The sequence below is a fragment of the Perca flavescens genome, chromosome 2 (genome assembly GCF_004354835.1).
Source record: "Perca flavescens isolate YP-PL-M2 chromosome 2, PFLA_1.0, whole genome shotgun sequence".
In the NCBI taxonomy this organism is placed as follows: domain Eukaryota; kingdom Metazoa; phylum Chordata; class Actinopteri; order Perciformes; family Percidae; genus Perca; species Perca flavescens.
The window spans coordinates 20109394-20127151 of NC_041332.1; the positions used below are offsets into that span (position 1 = coordinate 20109394).

A 17758-nucleotide genomic window follows, 5' to 3' on the forward strand; every position below is an offset into this window, starting at 1 on the left:
TAAAAAGAAAAGAAAAAAAGGCATCTCTGTCTTGGCGTTTCTCCACCCTGCTTATAAACAGGACAATTGTGGGTCGTTTTTCTGTAAGTAAGTCACAGTTTTATTTGTAACAATGGTAACCATGTGTGCATGTTTCCTAACAACACTGGAATAAGAGCATTGGAATATTGGATGGGGCCCTGAATATCTATTTCAATAAATCAGCACATCTGGCCCACTAAGTTCAATCTTTAGTACTGGTGAGCTGTGAAATTAAGCTTCAAGTGATTAGAATCTGAATATAGCACAAAAGATGGTGAATCCCCCTTGAACACCAGAACTGAAAATAACTTCTTCTGGCTGAATGGTTCTGTAACATCCATTTTACTTACTTTGTGGAGCTTCCAGGTTGTTGTTGTAGCAGCAGCAACAGCAGCATTATTGTGTATGAAGGTAGCAACCATGCTATTTATAGGATGCTGTAAATGTGTCTGTAAATGCTAGTGTGTTATACTGTGGACAGAAGGTATTTCAATAGCAGAGTGAAGCAAAAGTAGACCCTTATACACAGCAGTATTATGTGGCCATTGAGAAGTTTTACTCTCATTGATCGCACTGTATTGAATTAGTCCATACTCTTACTATCGAATGATTATAACGTACCACTAAAAGGCTTTCAGTAGCTGACTGTGTCTTCATTTTAGGATTGGGGTAGGAAATAAGGAGAGGTTGATGTTTTTTTGTGACAGCCTCTATATTAGGATCATCCAACAAATGCCAATGATGTCTTCTTCAAGACACCCTCTGAAGATGTTAGGCAGGTTGATGTTGTAATTAGTCCTACAGGGGGCAGTTTAAGGCTACAGTGCTTGACAACTATTAAAGTCAACAACTTCCTTGTTCTTTGAATAACAAACAAGACATGTCAAGTTATGTGCGCCTTGCCAGTCCAGCAATAGTGTGAAAAGGATTTCCTGCTCATTGTATGAACCATTCTATTGTGTATAAGTAATGCAATCCAGGTTAATTAAATTCATGTATGAGGGGCGGGCATTAGACGATGTCCTGCAAATATAAACGTGTTCATTGTAGAACCATAGACAGGACAGGAGAGGAGGGAGGAATAGGTAGAGAGAGAGAGAGAGAGAGAGAGAGAGAGAGAGAGAGAGAGAGAGAGAGAGAGAGAGAGAGAGAGAGAGAGAGACCGCCAGCGTACGATCCAGCCATCGATGAGGAAGTGTAGCCTACTGAAGCTGCTGTGTGGAGGGAACACAGACAAGTAAGCATCTCCTCTTCTGTAGTTCCCGGAGGGAGCGTCACGCATCAAAACGCGCGGACTGGTGACCATATCGTAATGGGAATTACCGGGATGTCAAAGGAATAATATCAGCAATCATGTGCCTTATCGGCACCAAGTCGGTGCCACTTGAGCGGTAAGGTTTTTGGAGAGAAAGGAGGAGGAGGGGTAGACAGGCTGGCAGACAGGTGCGACTCCACAGCCCGTTCATTTTCTCTCGGTCCTATAATAAGTAGTAGGAGCCATGGATACCCGCAAGGAAAACAAGGCAAGAAAAGCCATGAAACCCAAAACGACGAAGCGAAAAGAGAAGAAATACAAAAGCGGGAAGTTTATCAGGAGGAAATCGCTGCGATCTTTTGGGAATTTCATGGGAAGGATCCTCAAAACTTTAGGCACTTTGGCGCACTTTGGCGACGCGGAACCACCGGACGCGGAGGACGACGACGGCGGCTTCGGCCAAGGCGATTCTGGGGGTTTCAAAGACGACTGCGTGCAGACCTCCAGGGAGGGAACCGTGAAGAAGTGCTCCACGGCGTCCTCCTCTCACGGCTCGGTGAAAGACAGGCTGTCGTGGTGCTACGGCGACAAGACCCCCGGGGTGCTGGGGCTGAAGAACCACGGCAACACCTGTTTCATGAACGCCGTGGTCCAGTGCCTCAGCAACACGGACCTGCTGGCCGAGTACCTCGGGCTGGAGCAGTACAAGTCCGATCTGTGCCACAGGAGGGTGAACGGGGAGGTGAGAGGCGAGGAGCCGCAGACCGCCAGAGGAGAGGTGACCGAGCAGCTGGCGTCGCTGGTTCGAGGGCTGTGGACCCTGGAGTACACCCCCCAGCTGTCTGTGGAGTTCAAGGTGAGGACAGAGAGGGCACTGGGTGTTTATTCACTACTGTATTAGGTTGCTGCTGATTGCACTGGTTTGTTGTGATGCTTTTTGTTTAGTTTTGTGTCTTAACGCATATTTGCCTGAGTGGAAAGTAAACTACTGTGGTGCCCACAGTTTATTTTCCTGACATGCCACTTGAGGACATTTTTTGAAACTAGTTTAATAGAGAGAGATCTCCTTTCTAATATACATCCAATTTTTTTTTTTTCTGGGAACTTAACCACTATAGTTACACAAATATCAGATGTACTGTATGTTTTTGTAAGTATTATTTGGAAAGTCATGTTTTTAATTGGAAAGCCACATTTCTACCTGAACATATCATGCACGGGCCCCAGGCCCCCAGGGGCCCTGAAACCCTTAAGTTAAACCCTGTGTCAGTTGGTTTGTGATTATTTTATTAACTGCACATTTGTCTGGGAATGTGTTCTACTACAGCACATTAAAACCCATTCCATAGGGCCTTAAGGCATTTTAAATCAAACAATCAGCAAACCTGCGGCCAGGTAGTTTTCCAGCACAGGCGAGCTGGTGGGTTTCTGGGTGTCTAGGCAAAATATAATTTAGCTGCCTTGAGTTGTCTGCTGTGTTGTGTCCTCAGTGGGTACTTGGAGAAGAAGACAGGGTACATACACATTGCACAGAGAGAGCGAGAAGGAGACCCAATGGGGGTTCAACAGGAAATGTGTGCCTCTTTGTCCCCTGTGAGCTACTCCAACAATAAAGACATGTCATTATTTTCAGGTTAGTTTACCTATTCACATTTTTTTTCTCTTTCAAACACCTTCATAATAGCTTTTGTGCATCCTGTGCCCTGCCACTACTCAGCAGCCAGCCTACCAGCACAGCAGGTGTCAAGAGGATTTTGTGTTTGCTTGTTTTTAAGCTGTATTACCAACTATCGCATATCACGGCCTATATTGGCAAAACAAATATTTGAATAAACACGTCAGGTGAGCACTTAACTGAATGTGGTTCAAAGGGCAACAGTCGACCTGTGTTCCATTTCCGTGAATGAAGGTGCACAGCCAGGTCGTGTTTCAAGTGGAGCAGAAACACCTCACCACTTTGCCTCCCAGTTTCTGCATTTTATTATTGTTTGTACTAGTAGTAGTTTTGTGTGTGCATGCAATGTGGTTACTGATTACACACAGAATGCAGTGTCTCCACTTGACTCAACTGCCCTTCCGTGCAGCACTTCAGGTGGTTTGTCCGCATTCTCAGACTGTCATTAGGAGTACGAGGGAGTCGAACGTTCCTATCTTATTACACAAACCGTTAAATGCATGTGATAAGAGTTGCAAAATTATCCGACAAAATGTAAGCATATTATAAAGGATATTAAATCAACAGGGGGGGGTCACATACTTACAACACAGAAGGCTTGCTCGCTTGCTGTCACAGTCACTCATGGCTGTTGTGAGCCAGGACTGCAGGGTTCCCTCTGGGCTGACAGTCAACCAGTAGGCCGGGAACTGCTCTGTTGCATCAACAGACAGCCTGGGGGAAGTTGTAGGGGTGTGGGTATGCACAGAAAACGCACATACAGTGGCAAGACAGTATGAGTGGGATTTAATTTATAATGGAAAAGGTTGAGAGAGAGAGAGTGCACTCTGTTCCAAAGCTGTCAGCGAAAGGTAGTGATTAAGGAGATGCTGTTTTGATCTGAAAAATTCAAGGAGTCATCATGTAATGGATCATTAATGCATGTACGATTTTTAAAGGGCAGATTTTAAACTCTTGTCACGGTCAGCATCACCAACTTGAGTCTCTGTAGACATTTTATTTAATAATAAAAAGTTTGGGGTGGGAAAAACATGAAGTAACACAAGGTCTGGTATCTAGGTATGGATTGAGGTAAACATCTGGATTTATATGAAATAAAATGACCTCCTTTGTGCAGTATTTTGTTTGGGTGATCAAATTGTCACAGAATGTGTGATTCAGTCTGTCTCATTCAGGCCATTTGTACCAAAATGAGTTAAAATGGTGGATGATATCAGTCCTTGTAATGGCCACATATTGGAAGGAAAAACGTCTGAACGGGCTGCTCTGTTTAAACAAAGGTATTCACTCTTTCCTTTATTTTGCTGTAATACCTCTCATCATCGTGGGCCGGAATAAAAAAAACATCCATGTCCTTCACTCCCCCTTTCTTGCTTCGCCCCATTGCATCGATACAGTGATTTGTGTCTGTCTGCTCATCCCAGGGTGAAGCAGGAGAGAGGATGTTTACTGTAACAAGTGCATTCAGCCTGGAAAAGGAGGATACCCCCTGCTGAGACTCCGCCAATGGTGTGTACTCAGAGGGAGAGAGGGAAAGTGGGAGGGAGAGAAATTGCCGGTAAACAAAACTACATCGTCAGCCCTGTTATCCTCATAAGACCCTCCCCCCCCCCAGGGCAGTAATAAGAAAAAGGGACACACAACTTTGACAACTGATGGTTATTACTAAATCTCTCCACAGCTAGGCACTGGGCTTCTTTTGTTTGGGACATGTATGGAGTCATTAGCCTTTCAGTAGACATCACAACATCTTAACTGAAGATACCAGGATGACCTCAGGCTTTGTAGCAGGGAATTTAGTCAACATTTAAATGTTGGGTGCATCTTCTCGAAAAGTTCGACATGGAGCTGGAAAACAAGTTTTATTCTACTTTCTTGGCCTTTTGACAAACCAAAGTGTAGTGTGCACTTATGTGTCTGTTATACTCGACTTAGATTCATAATATTGTAAGGCCGGCTACACACGGGCTGCGTGGCGTGAGCGTGTCAGCTGCGTGGCTTGTCCGGTTTTTATTTTGGCTCCCATGTTAACAGGTTACAGCTTACACGCGTGGCTCCAGCGTGCCTGCTAGAAATAGAACTGACGCCTATTTATCACGCGACACGCAAGCGTGTTGGAAGCGTTTCCAGGCAAAATAGAATAGGAAAAGATGTTACATATTAATAAATCACATGTTGATGTTTGAAAGTCTCTAGGTTTTGACATAAATGCAGATATAAATGTAATAAAAAATTTATTTTTCAAATATTGCACCTGTCAATACGAACAAAATATTCTGTAGCCTATTTTGCCGTCAATACTGCTGACGTCTTTGCTGTAATCAAATCAGTATATATTTAACATGAAGTATACTACTGCTTAAATGCAGTAAATCAATGGGAAACATGGACATGTGTACAGACAAGGCTAGCAGCAGCGCCGCATTAGACACATTTCTGGTGTGTAAAGACATAGAAAACGCCATGCAGCTGACCTGTAACAGAAACGCCACGCTCACGCGACGTAGCCAGTGTGTAGCCGGCCTAATGTCAGTCTTTGTCCCAAAATCACAATGCACTTCAGGGTGTTAAACGTTTTTAATTGTGTGACTCACTGGACTGGTTTAACAAGTGATGGCTTAAGGTTCTCGTGGAAATCATTGTTAGAAGTTGCTCACCAGCACACACTCACTAGCTTCCTAGATATTCTACACTTCGAGTCAGACTGATATGAATTGTGTTAATGCAGCGAAGCTCATAAATGACAGTGATCAGCCTAATGGAAGTGCTGTATTTAAAGGTCAAAATTCCCAACTCTGTCATAAATGCTTCACTACACATTTGACGTTGATAAAATCTGGAGGGTGTCCTTTTGATTGGTTGCTCCAATAGTTGTCTACATCAATTCAACTCAATGACAGAGTAAACTCTTTTTAATGTGTTACACTGAACTAAAGGATTTAACAACACAGTAACTACTTTTTAAAAGTCGTAGCGTAGGAGCCCGGATTCTTTCTTTTTTTTTTTTTTTTTTTTTTTACGCTTGACAGGATGCAGCTCTGTGAAGCCAGAGGAGCTCGGCCCTGAAGATGAAGCCTGGTATTTTAAGTTGTCTTGTTTGTTCTGGGAGTGCAGGAAGTGTGTGACAGTGAGACAGGTCAGCGAGACTGATGGTTTGTTTGTCTTTTCTTGTCTCTGCTCTCCTTCAAGGACCACTCTCATTCTCACTCTCAGTGCTGAGATGTATACATTGTTTGTAGAAAGACACGCACACATTGCTGTGGGGATATGCACCACCTGGACTCTGCTAAAATTGCACAGCAGGGCTGCCTCTCATTTCAGCTTGATTGAAGCAGATGGGGGGACTTATTTGACTTTAGCAGCGAGCGGGTTGAAGATTTAGAATAGATATAAGAATCTGTGTATTCTGAATTTGGCCACAGACTTAGTGGGATCTTTGTCGTGAAGTGGTTGGGAAAGTAGTAATGCTTCAAACACTTATAAAACACAAGCTAGACCACTTACCAAGTACTGTAACAGAGCAACCATATGCTGTTTGGAAGCAGCATGCATTCCCACGACTCAGTGAGCCGCACTCCATTATACCTGCAGCGCTGTGACAAAAGGCAATAAAGAAACACAACGAGAAGTGTGTCTGCTGTATCTGTGTAAGCACGACAATATGAGACCATTTTCCACCAGGTCTATTATCCTTTTCATGATTTATGTACCAAGTCTGAACAACACAGTCTAGGAAGCAATAGGAAAAAATACATCTTTAGTATTATGAGATACTGTGATCACCGAATCATGGAGGCTGGGATGACTTTCCTACTTTATCTCAGTTATGGGGAAGGCATATATGCTTATACAGCTCTTGATAGCGTATATACAGCTATCCTATACAGCTTCCTGGACTCTCAGTTGTGCACAGTAGCGTATTTACAGCCTCTGCTGTGAATCCTCAAAGTATCAATTTCTCAGTTTCAGCTGTAAACCATTCAGAGGCGATTATTTCCATCGCATCTCATCCCTGATAGTCTGTAAATCCCACACCGGGGACATCTACAGGCTCTGTTCAGTCTTGACTTGCCGGCACACCTTTATCAAAGGATTTCTGAACTTCTCAGCGCTGCAGAGAAAATATAGGTCTGATTCCAAGACGTGGCATTTACATTTGTCATCCAAAAATACCTGCCTGTTCTCTGTTGTTCTGGAGGTGAATCAAATATGGCCTAGGCTGACACAGAAAGTCGCAGTTAAGCGTGATTTATGGTTCTGCGGAGGCTCCATGCAGAGCCTACGTAAGTGGCCTCAAGTTGTGTGTTGGTGTGTGCGTCAAGCCGACATGTGTGAGTGTGGGGAGTGTGTGGAAGAGCGAGGGAGAAGTGAGAAAGTGACAGTGAATAGCTTTGGAGCGAGTACCGACTCTAGAGTCATAGTGAGAGAAACAAAGTGTCTCCCCTTATTTCTGACCGCGGTGGGAAAGAAATCCGGGGGAAATCTGTAGCAGTAAAAGTTCACCCTCTCCTTGATTTCATGTTGTTTATGGAGAAGGAGAACCAGGAAATGAGTCGGGGGAGATGGAACGCTGCATTTTTCGAGAGGTACAGCGTAGGTCCGTGTCTCCTCGTACCTACGTACATAGCCACAGCGTAGATTTTACGCAGAAGTATAAATTAAAGCTTAGATCGGGCCAAAGAAATCAAGCCCAACCCTACCCGAGCCCGTGCACTTTGTGTCCGATACCGGCCCGACACATTAACTGTTATTATGAGCCTGAGCCCGATTTTAAACCAGACAATTTTTTTATTCGTGGGCCATTATAACTGATGTTCTCAACTACAATTCCTTTTACCTTTGGGTAACGTATCAAGGCAGCAACATAATCAAAGCCCTGGAACCACATAGGAAACTTTCTTGTCTCGATCACCTAATTAATACTGTCCTTCGCCACGGTCTGCATGCCGACGCACTAGCCGTCAACGCACCGGATATAGGAGAGACCATATCTGCTGCTAAAGGACTCGTGAGATATCTGAATCAAGCACAAATGTTTGATCAAGGGCCCAGCGCGGCCCGGCCCGAGGATAGTGGCGGGACATATCGGCCCGACTCGGCTCGGGCTTGGGCAGAAAATCTAAACTCTAGTACAAATTCCGCTTAAGTTTGCAGGCAGGGTTCAGGTGCTACACTGCTAAGAGAGGCTCATGTGTGGGTGTGGGGCTAATACATCCATGGTGGGGGGGGGGAGTGTGAATGGTTCCTACATGGTAGAAAGAAAGAAAAAGAGATTATAGAAAGACGGGAAAAAATAAAGTTTGCGTTTGAAGGTTGTGTGTAAGACAGAAAAAGGATAGATGGAACACAGCGTGGGGGGGGTAGAGATTGGTATGAGTGGAGGCTATTAGTGATGACTCTCCTGTGTCCAGAGATGAGCCGGCAACACCAGGCCGCTGAAAAATGAAGCAGCAAATGTTGCAGCCAGTAATGACAGATTCTATCCAGCCGTGTGTGTGTGTGTGTGTGTGTGTGTGAAATAAGTGTGTGCAGTTTCTCTAAGGTCATGCCCTGTCATAATTTGTCAGTATAATTCTCTGTCTGTCAACGACAAATCCATCCAGGCCCGTTTGGCAGGCTGGACCACGATGAGGTGAGGCGGTGAAATGTTTTTTTTTAGGGAGAGACAGAAGGGGCATTTTCTTAATGTATGTTTATAGTAAATCCCTGGCCTGCCAGCACTCCTGATGCGTCATCGTTTACAGAGTAGGAAGATGGATTTGGTGATGGTACAACGGGGTAATGGTGTGAGGTGAAGCAAGGGTAGCAAGCCGGGACACTAAAACAGACGTGTGGGTGTGGAAGCAGGGGATGTTGCTAGAGTGCAGCCCTATCTCTGCTGACCGCTGGGAGGTCATGACCCCTGCTGTGGAGACCGCAGGTTTATTGCTGTCTTTTGTCATTCTGTTATCTTTCTTTCATGCTTTCTTCTTCATTGTTTGTAGAAATGGTAGTAGTCCTTGATTCTTTAGTTTTGTTATTTTTCCTAAGACAGAAAATCAAATCAAAAGTAATTGCCAGCAACATATCCGTGTACTCCTGTGCTCCGTTTGTTCTGGACTAGACTTTTGATTGTCTCCCAAAACAAACAAAACTATAAAAATCCCTCAAAATATATATATATATATATATATATATATATATATATATATATATATATATATATATATATACACACAGTATCTCACAAAAGTGAGTACACCCCTCACATTTTAGTAAATATTTCATATCTTTTAATGGGACAACACTGAAGAAATGACACTTTGCTACAATGTAAAGTATTAAGTTTACAGCTTGTATAACAGTGTAAATGTGCTGTCCCTTCAAAATAACTCAACACACAGCCATTAATGTCTAAACCGCTGTTAGTACACCCCTTTGTTAAATTCCTATAGAGGCATGCATATTTTTATTATTAAAGGCCAGTTATTTCATGGATCCAGGATACTATGCATCCTGATAAAGTTCCCTTGGCTTTTGGAATTAAAATAGCCCCACATCATCACATACCCTTCACCATACCTAGAGATTGGCATGGGGTACTTTCCATAAAATCATCTCTCAATGCAAATCAAACCAGCTATTAGGCTAACCGACATAAAACCATGCCAATGTATGTTGTATTGTTGTAATTGTATGTTCTGTATGATTTTTTAAAAATTACTTAATATTGTTAATCTTAAAGAATATATATATATATATATATATATATATATATATATATATATATATATATATATATATATATATATATATATATATATATATATATATATATATATGTTTTGTTCCACATGCTCTGATCCAATGGAAAATAACTGAATGAAATAAATAAATGAAACAAAGCTTGCTTTAAGCCGAAGTGAATTAAGAGAAAAATAGCCTGAGCCAACCACATCAGGTCAGGACCAATCCGGGACGGGTGGGTTGAGAATCAGATCCTTGGTCTAGACTGATCAATAGTTCTTACAAAAGACTCCCTCAAGTTGACCCTTACGCCCACCTTTATCCTCTCTTCGACGAGCTCTCAAGTGTTTGCTCAACAAACACTTAAGATCCCACCAGAGCTGTGCTCAGGTCAGCTTTGAACCCTGCCAGCGTTTACAGAAGAACTCGACATTTTGACTAACCTGCAATTTGTTCCTTTGTCTCTCCTAACACTTCTTCACCATGTCATTGCTTTAATTTAGTTTCTTCCTTTCATTTCTCCCTTTTCAAGAATTCAATTAAAACAGACTTGATGCTTGGGAATACAACCTTGCCACTTTGGCAAATCTTTTTAAATGCCTTTGAGGCTGTGTGGCACCAGAGACACTCAGAGAGACAGCAGATGTCAGAGATGAGCAAAATGACATGAGCAAAATTGCCATTTCTAGCTTTGACACGCACACACACACACACACACACACACACACACACACACACACACACACATACACACACAGGGAGAAAACAGCACATGAGGCCAGTGGAGGGGTCATCCCCTCATCTTAATGAAGTCATAACCTCTTTATGCCATCAGGTTTCTGTGCCCAGACTCACCGTAACCTTGGTAACAGTCTTTGCCTTGGTATTTTTGCCCCTCCTATTTTTTGAGTAGCTTTGAGAAACTGTGCTGCCTCCGTGTTCTCACTTTTCATCTCGGGGCCAGCCATAGCAGTGCCGTCCTTTTTGATAGAGTGACAGAAAAACACTCGCAGGTCTGTTGAAACTCCGCCAGCGTGCCTCCCTCACTCCTCTCCTCCCTTACTCCACCGCTCCCTCTCTCCATCTGTCCCTCATCCCTCCATCCCCTGTCAGTCCCCCCTCATAGAAATGAAGCTTATTAGTGGGCTGTCTCCGTCAGGTGGAGGGGGGCCTTCCCTCCCGTGTTTATATTTAGATTCTGGGATACTGCAGGTATAATGTGGTGGGTTTTAATGAGGTACGGAGCAGAGGCTGGATCCTGTCAGTCACACACAGAGAGGGAGAGCGATGGAGAGAAGTAGCCACCGAGTGTAGCATTAATTCCGTCGTTAGTTTTGCGTGTCATCTTCTCCGTCTGACTCATGAAGTCACAACTCCTTCCTCATAATTGAATTAGACAGTCTGGCAGTTTTTTCTAGTAACATCTGTCAGGGTTTTGGATGTCCTCTGTGTGAGTCATTGTTTGGTATGCAGTGTATGAATGTGTTTGAAGAACAATTTCTTAAAATAGGATTGGGCACCACAAATGGTTTATAAGGACTGATGTGTATGATTTTGTTTACTGATGCAGTTATGCTACCAATATAGCAATATCAGTACATCATTTAAACAACTACAGTTACAATTTAATTTGTGCTGAAAGTTTAAGCTGGGTGTCAGTTTTCTTGATATTAGTGTAGTAATCTGCCTTATTCTGAGATGTGTCCTCGATATTAACTGAACATGGGAAACTAACTAAATAAAACAAAGAAGGAAGGTGAAAGAAGAAGCCGTTTGAGTTGATTCCATTTAACCCTGCAAGGCCTTTTTCGAGTTTGGGCAGAAGTAAAGTCCCCTGAGAACTTGACAATATTTTTAAGTGAAACTTTGACCTTCAGTTTATTCTAAATGTAATGGCTTGTCAGGTATGTTTTAGAACTTACAACAAGGTAGGGTAACCGTAACCACTCAAAACAAGTGGCTCATCTTTGCTAATTTGATGAAATAAAATGGTAAAAAATAAGTATGCAACTAAACATCTGCTAGATAAGTTAATGTATAGGTTAGGTAAAATCAGATAATTATTTTAGTCATTTTTCAAGCCAAAATGCCAAACATTAGCTGGTTCCAATTTCTTTAATATGAGGATGTGATGCTTTTCCTTGTCATACATGATAGTACGTTCAATATCTTTGGGTTTTGGACTGTCGGTCAAATAGAAAGACTCCTGAAGATCGCAACTCAGACTGTGGGAAATGACAATAGGCACTATTCACAATTTTCTGACATTATTTAGACCAACAGATACATTGATTAACCGAGAAAATAATACGTTTTTGCAGCCCTTTCTGAAAATACAGTGAACATTTTTTAAATGTTTTTTGAAGGATGGCTTAATGTGCTGCATACGTCCTCCGAAGTATGATGCATGTAATGAGGTATGTTCGTACGCTCTGCCTCCGATTTCTATTCTTCAAAAAGTTCCCATTTTATTTTCAACGTCCAAAGAGAATTGTGAATGACTTTAATACATGATCTTATCATAGCCAAGTAATGCCTGGCAGATGTTCTTAAAAGAGTCTGCATTAAGTGATGATAAGAGAGAGAAATGTCCCTGCTTTTCTCCATCTCTCCCCTGAGTGCTCCAAACAGATCCAACTCTAACATATAGTACATGAGTTGTATGAGTTCCTGTGTTCAATGTCATCAGGGCCTAGTTTTGTCAGGAATTTTGTCAGTATTTAATGACTTGAATATCACCCAAAGTATTCATTGTGATGTTTCTCCTCTCCTCAGAGCATAGTGGCCAAGTACGGCTCTCAGTTTCGGGGAAACTCTCAACATGATGCCCTTGAGTTCCTCCTTTGGCTTTTGGACAGAGTTCATGAAGATGCTAATCATAGCCCCAACAACACTAACAGCAGCAGCAGCAAGACCAAAGCCAACGCTAAGGTGAGTCCACATCATTAACTAGCAGCCGTAGGCTCTGCAGCAGTGAGCCGGTCTCTTTTTACTGCTGTTGCGTTGATGTGGCTGAAAAGAAATGCTGAATGTGAAATGTGTTACTAATACCTCTTTCACACCAGTGACCAGGGTTGGACCAAGGTTGTCTGACGCGTGTTTAACCCTTTTATTTTTGTTTATTATTGTCAATTCAAACCAAGCCTGTCAAAACGGGTTGATGACCACACTAAACTGCCGGCTGTAGATGTGTGTCTCCGGCGAGCGAGAGAGAGTGAGAGAGAGATAGAGAGCAGCAGTGCTGTGACTGAGAGAAATAAGTTATTTTGTTATTTTCTAAATGTTTCACAGCGGTTACATTCTAAAGCACAGTAATATCTAATGTCTACTTGTTATGTTTTTGTGGCAACCTCTGACAATTGCATCACGACTTGGCACCCACATTTCCAACCAATGACATCATTTGTCCCGCTCTAGTTGTTAACGACCCTGTTCGTGTGCCATTCATATTGAAATCGACCCTTGTCTGACCCATCTCATGACCTGGGTCACGAAGCTGGTTTGGTCAACGCGGGTTCACCCTTTCAAACACAAAGTCAATGCAGGTACTGCTATTGCTAGCTTGTTTTGATTTCAGTACCATTTTGTAATAATACTTGACTTGATCTTCATATTAAGAGTTGTAGCTGCTTGCATGTATTCATTCCTATATCTCTTTCTGTCTCGGACACACACACACACACACACACACACACACACACACACACACACACACACACACACACACACACACACACACACACACACACACACACACAGACACACACACAGACACACACACACACACACACACACACACACACACACACACACACACACACACACACACACACATCTTGCTTCATAGTGCAGTAATAAACAGCAGCGTTACCAGAGTAATAACCCACCTTTTCAGCAGCAGTGCTAAACTGTCTGAGGATATTGGCTCCAAGATGACTATTGTAACTCACTTTGTTAGTGTTTTTCAGCTTAATTTTGGCAGGTAACAAGAGCTTGTTCCTTGCCTGCTAACAACAGCCAGCTTCCTACTTAAGTTGGGCTCAGGGAGACGAAAGCAAAGCTTTTGGTGCCCTTTACAAGTTTGTGAGAACAGAGGCATTCTCCCCCCACGTTGGAGCCGAGTCAGTGCTGACTGTCATTCCTGCTGCTCGTTAAATGTGAGCAGGTCACGGACACAGTTGAACCGAATCATTGAGCCGTCCCAGACACCCTAGTCTCCTCAAACACGTTTGGTTTTCTTTGTGAGATATATAAAGATGACTTCTAAGAGCTGCGATCAGCCAATAACAACGTGGGAAGAAACCAAGAGGAATATGTTTGATATTCTACTTGGTTTGATGTTCCCGGCCTGTCTCTTTTACTCATTCAGTTTTTTTCTGTCTCTTTCTTACAAAAATCTTCTGCTCCATCTGGCATGTTCACATTGCATGAAAACCGGTCACATTTGCTTTTGTAGACAGCAAAGTGCCATTATGATCTAAGCTCAGGTGCAGAATCACGTGGCATGTAACACTGAGGCCGTTGTTTAATTGGAGCAGTGCATTAGTTTGGGATACAGTTGTATGATGCAATTCCCACCTTGTTCTCTAAAGCGCACTATGGTCAGTCTTGTAAAATGATGACAACAGCATTTCATTGTTTGTTTAATTCTAGTCAAAGAAACTACACTCATGTTAACAAAAGACCAGTATTTTCAGAAGTAGTCTTGTCTTTTCAGTACCAGTAAATCCCACAGAATGGAGCTCCATGTGGAGCTGGCTCTGTGAAGAGTCATCGTTGCAGCGCTCTGAGTGCTCTGAAATGATCCTTTGTGTGCAGTGACTCTTGTCCTGTGAGATGTAAAAGGAGAAGCTGTTGAAGTGGCAAGCATCCGAACCCTCTCTCTGTCTCTCTGTCTCTCTGTCTCTCTGTCTCTCTGTCTCTCTCTCTGTCTCTCTCTCTCTCTCTCTCTCTCTCTCTCTCTCTCTCTCTCTCTCTCTCTCTCTCTCTCTCTCTCTTTCTCTCTCTAAGTGTTTTTGTCTCTGATGTGGGACGTTGACCTCGCAACCTTGCGATTGGAAAGCAGCGCGGACTGGACGTGATGCAGTGAGAAGGAATGAAGGGCAGACACATCACTGAGTTGATGGCTTTTCATCGTGACTAGAGTTGCCAAGCACCAAAATGCCAGTAAACTTTGTATTTGGTGGGTCAATTTATTGTATTGGACCATATTGGACTGAAGTGCATTTCTCTGAAAGTCACATAGACATAAACAAATACACATTAATAAAACAGCAATACATAACAGGAGATTGCAGTCTTTTTTTGGTCCTGTTCTTGAATTTTGTTCCCTCTGTTTACTGTTTATTCTCTCTGGCCATATGTCAATCAGATGCTTTCAGACAGACCCCTTACTGCCTGGTTATACACAACACAATACACCGATTTAAGATGAAACCGTGAAATTATAAGCACTTCAGTGTCTATGAACAAGTAGTGACTATGGGCAAGTTGTAAAATAATCACTTAATCTGCCCCAGTTTATTCATTTAATGTGTTGTCTCTGACACCATACAGCTTTGAAAATGGGTAGGGCGATGTTTGTTTTACTGTATTTTATCAGATCATGTGAATCTATTTATTGTTTTACTGAATTTCATTATGTACCAAGTGACATTCAGCTTCATTAGTGATTGTTGTCCTACTGCAGTCGGGAAGGAGTAGTAGGAGTAGTTCCACACATTTGATTTCTTTGACCTTTCATCGTGTATCCCAAGTATCCTCTTTTTTTCTCCCAGTCGGCCTGGAGGTTGGCGGCAGCGCGGCTTGTTCTGCTTCCACTCTGGGCCTCTATGCGCTGCAAGCTGATGACCTCCAGTCCTGTCAGTAAATGAATACTGTTATAAGCTGAACTATCTCAGCGCTGCCACCCAATACCCAGCTCCCCCTCTCTGACAGCAGGGCTAATAGAGACCGCCTTTATGCCACATAAACAGCTTACAGCTGTGGCTCTCATTAGGATGCCAGTGAATCATGGTATTATAAAGCCGGCTTTCCCCCGCTGCTGCCATGAGGCCGAGAAGAAGAAAATCACTGGCTTTTTCACACCAGGGGGAATGTGTCTGATTTAAAAATAAAAAAATAAATGAAAATGCTGGTCCCCCTTCCCGTAAATTGATTTCGTTCATGTAGCACAGTGAACTCATGCTTATGTTGCTGATGTAATGTGAAAACTGGAGATGACCTGCTCCTCTATTGGTTTTTATGTACGAAACATCTCCAACAAACATAAACACACATAAACTAATATGCACATAAGACATTTACACACACTTAAGCTGGCATAGACCCCAGTGTGGTTTCATACACTTTATTAATAAACCATAGAATTACATTTAGATTGCATTGAATAATTCCCAAATAAAAGTTAAGTGTCAGTCTAACCTGCCCATCTACGTTTCCTCTTGTTGTGCTCTTTTTAGTTCTCTCTCTCTCTCTCTCTCTCTCTCTCTCTCTCTCTCTCTCTCTCTCTTACTCTCAATTCAAGGGGCTTTATTGGCATGCAAGTTTCAATAACAATGTTGCCAAAGCATCAGACAAAACACAATAAACAGTTATAAGTACATTAACGCAATAATAGGATGGGTGTATATCATTTTATAAATCCATTTGTATGGCAAATATAAAAGCAAAAGTTATTAAGCAATATGAAACAAAGTATATTGTAATAAAAATGTTTAACATAAATTTAACATTAGATATAAATATGTACAGATATTTAAAACTGGGATATTTGTGTGTGTGTGTGTGTTAGTCTCTCTCTCTCTCTCTCTCTCTCTCTCTCTCTCTCTCTCTCTCTCTCTCTCTTATATTTGCTTTCTTTCTCTCTTATTTACTTTAAAGCCATACACCGTCTGACCTGTGTCCAACCCAGATAGTGAAGGAGGGTTGCCTGATGTGTGTTGACCCATGCAAATGACCTGGGGAAGGGGATGTTGGAATGTTAGAACATTTAGCTACAGGAATCTCTTGAAAATAATGAATGACCCCTCACTCTCACACGTTTTTTTTTCTTTTTATATTATCAAAAAGTATATCTTTTAGTGCTTTGCCAAAAATACTTTTGCCAATGTTGATTCACTTAAAACCATGTTAAGGGTACAATGAATAAGGAGAGAAATAGGACTATACACTAGCTCTTTCCACAGAACCTTTTACAAGTCAGATGATTATTGAAGTCAGGTGGCAGATAGGACTGTCAGACAATAAGATAAGAGTGGTGGCTGAGTTGAGCTGTTAAAGAAGAGGGAGGCGGGAAAGTGACTTTGATTGCTTTGTCTGTCACCAGAGTCTGGAAAACAGGCATCTAGGGTTATGCTGAGCTGACAGAAACGTAACCGTGTCAACATTGTCCCTGTCCATCTCACAGACATTTAGTGAAGATCACCTCAGCCTCCAGTTCATCCTCACTCTTCTCTTGCCTACACATAGACTTCAGACTGTTTCTCATGCAAAGTCCTGTATTTTTGAATCGACTTAACTAAGTTGAAATGTTGTATGTGTGACTAAAACATGAAATTTTGAAATGCATGTACGTCCTTTGAGGACACTGTCATTAAACTGCACTCTGCATTTTGGGATGTGTATTTTTTTTCCTAGGCTGCCTTTTTAGTTTCTAAACCTATATTTTCTTCAATGGCCTGTTTGATGGAGTTTAACAACAGTATGCCTGTCAGATAAATAGTCTGCTAACAGCAGACCTCCTAAGGAGCTTTACATTGTAGTAACTACATTTTTATTCTTACAACCTGCACATTACCTATTTCTTTGTCACATTTTTGACAGCTTCCTAATGTTGTGACATTTTTTCGGTCTCATTATTATTCCTGTTGTTGATTATTTCTCTGGAGGTGTGTTACAATTCTCAGGGAACAGGTGTAATGAGTTCCTCTTAAAACAAGTACATATTCTTAGTTTTTTTTACTATTTTACTCTGCTCACAGCTTTATATTGATTGTCAGGATAAGAGAGAAAACATATGTTGTCTGCATATGCTGTTTTCTGGTGAAGACAGATGTGCATCTGTTAGTGACACATTCCTC

At 42.1% G+C, this 17758-nt stretch overlaps 1 protein-coding gene across 1 annotated transcript in view; it reads left to right on the forward strand.

Moving 5' to 3' along the window:
* Positions 1–1184: 1184 nt before the first annotated feature.
* The window catches only part of usp43a (ubiquitin specific peptidase 43a), a 117016-nt gene continuing 100442 nt past the window's right edge, over positions 1185–17758 (forward strand). Inside the window, exons 1-2 of the mRNA XM_028604538.1 lie at positions 1185–2132; positions 12453–12608. Coding sequence (XP_028460339.1) covers positions 1521–2132; positions 12453–12608 — 768 coding nt within the window. The 5' untranslated portion in view covers positions 1185–1520. The remainder of the gene's footprint in view (positions 2133–12452; positions 12609–17758) is intronic.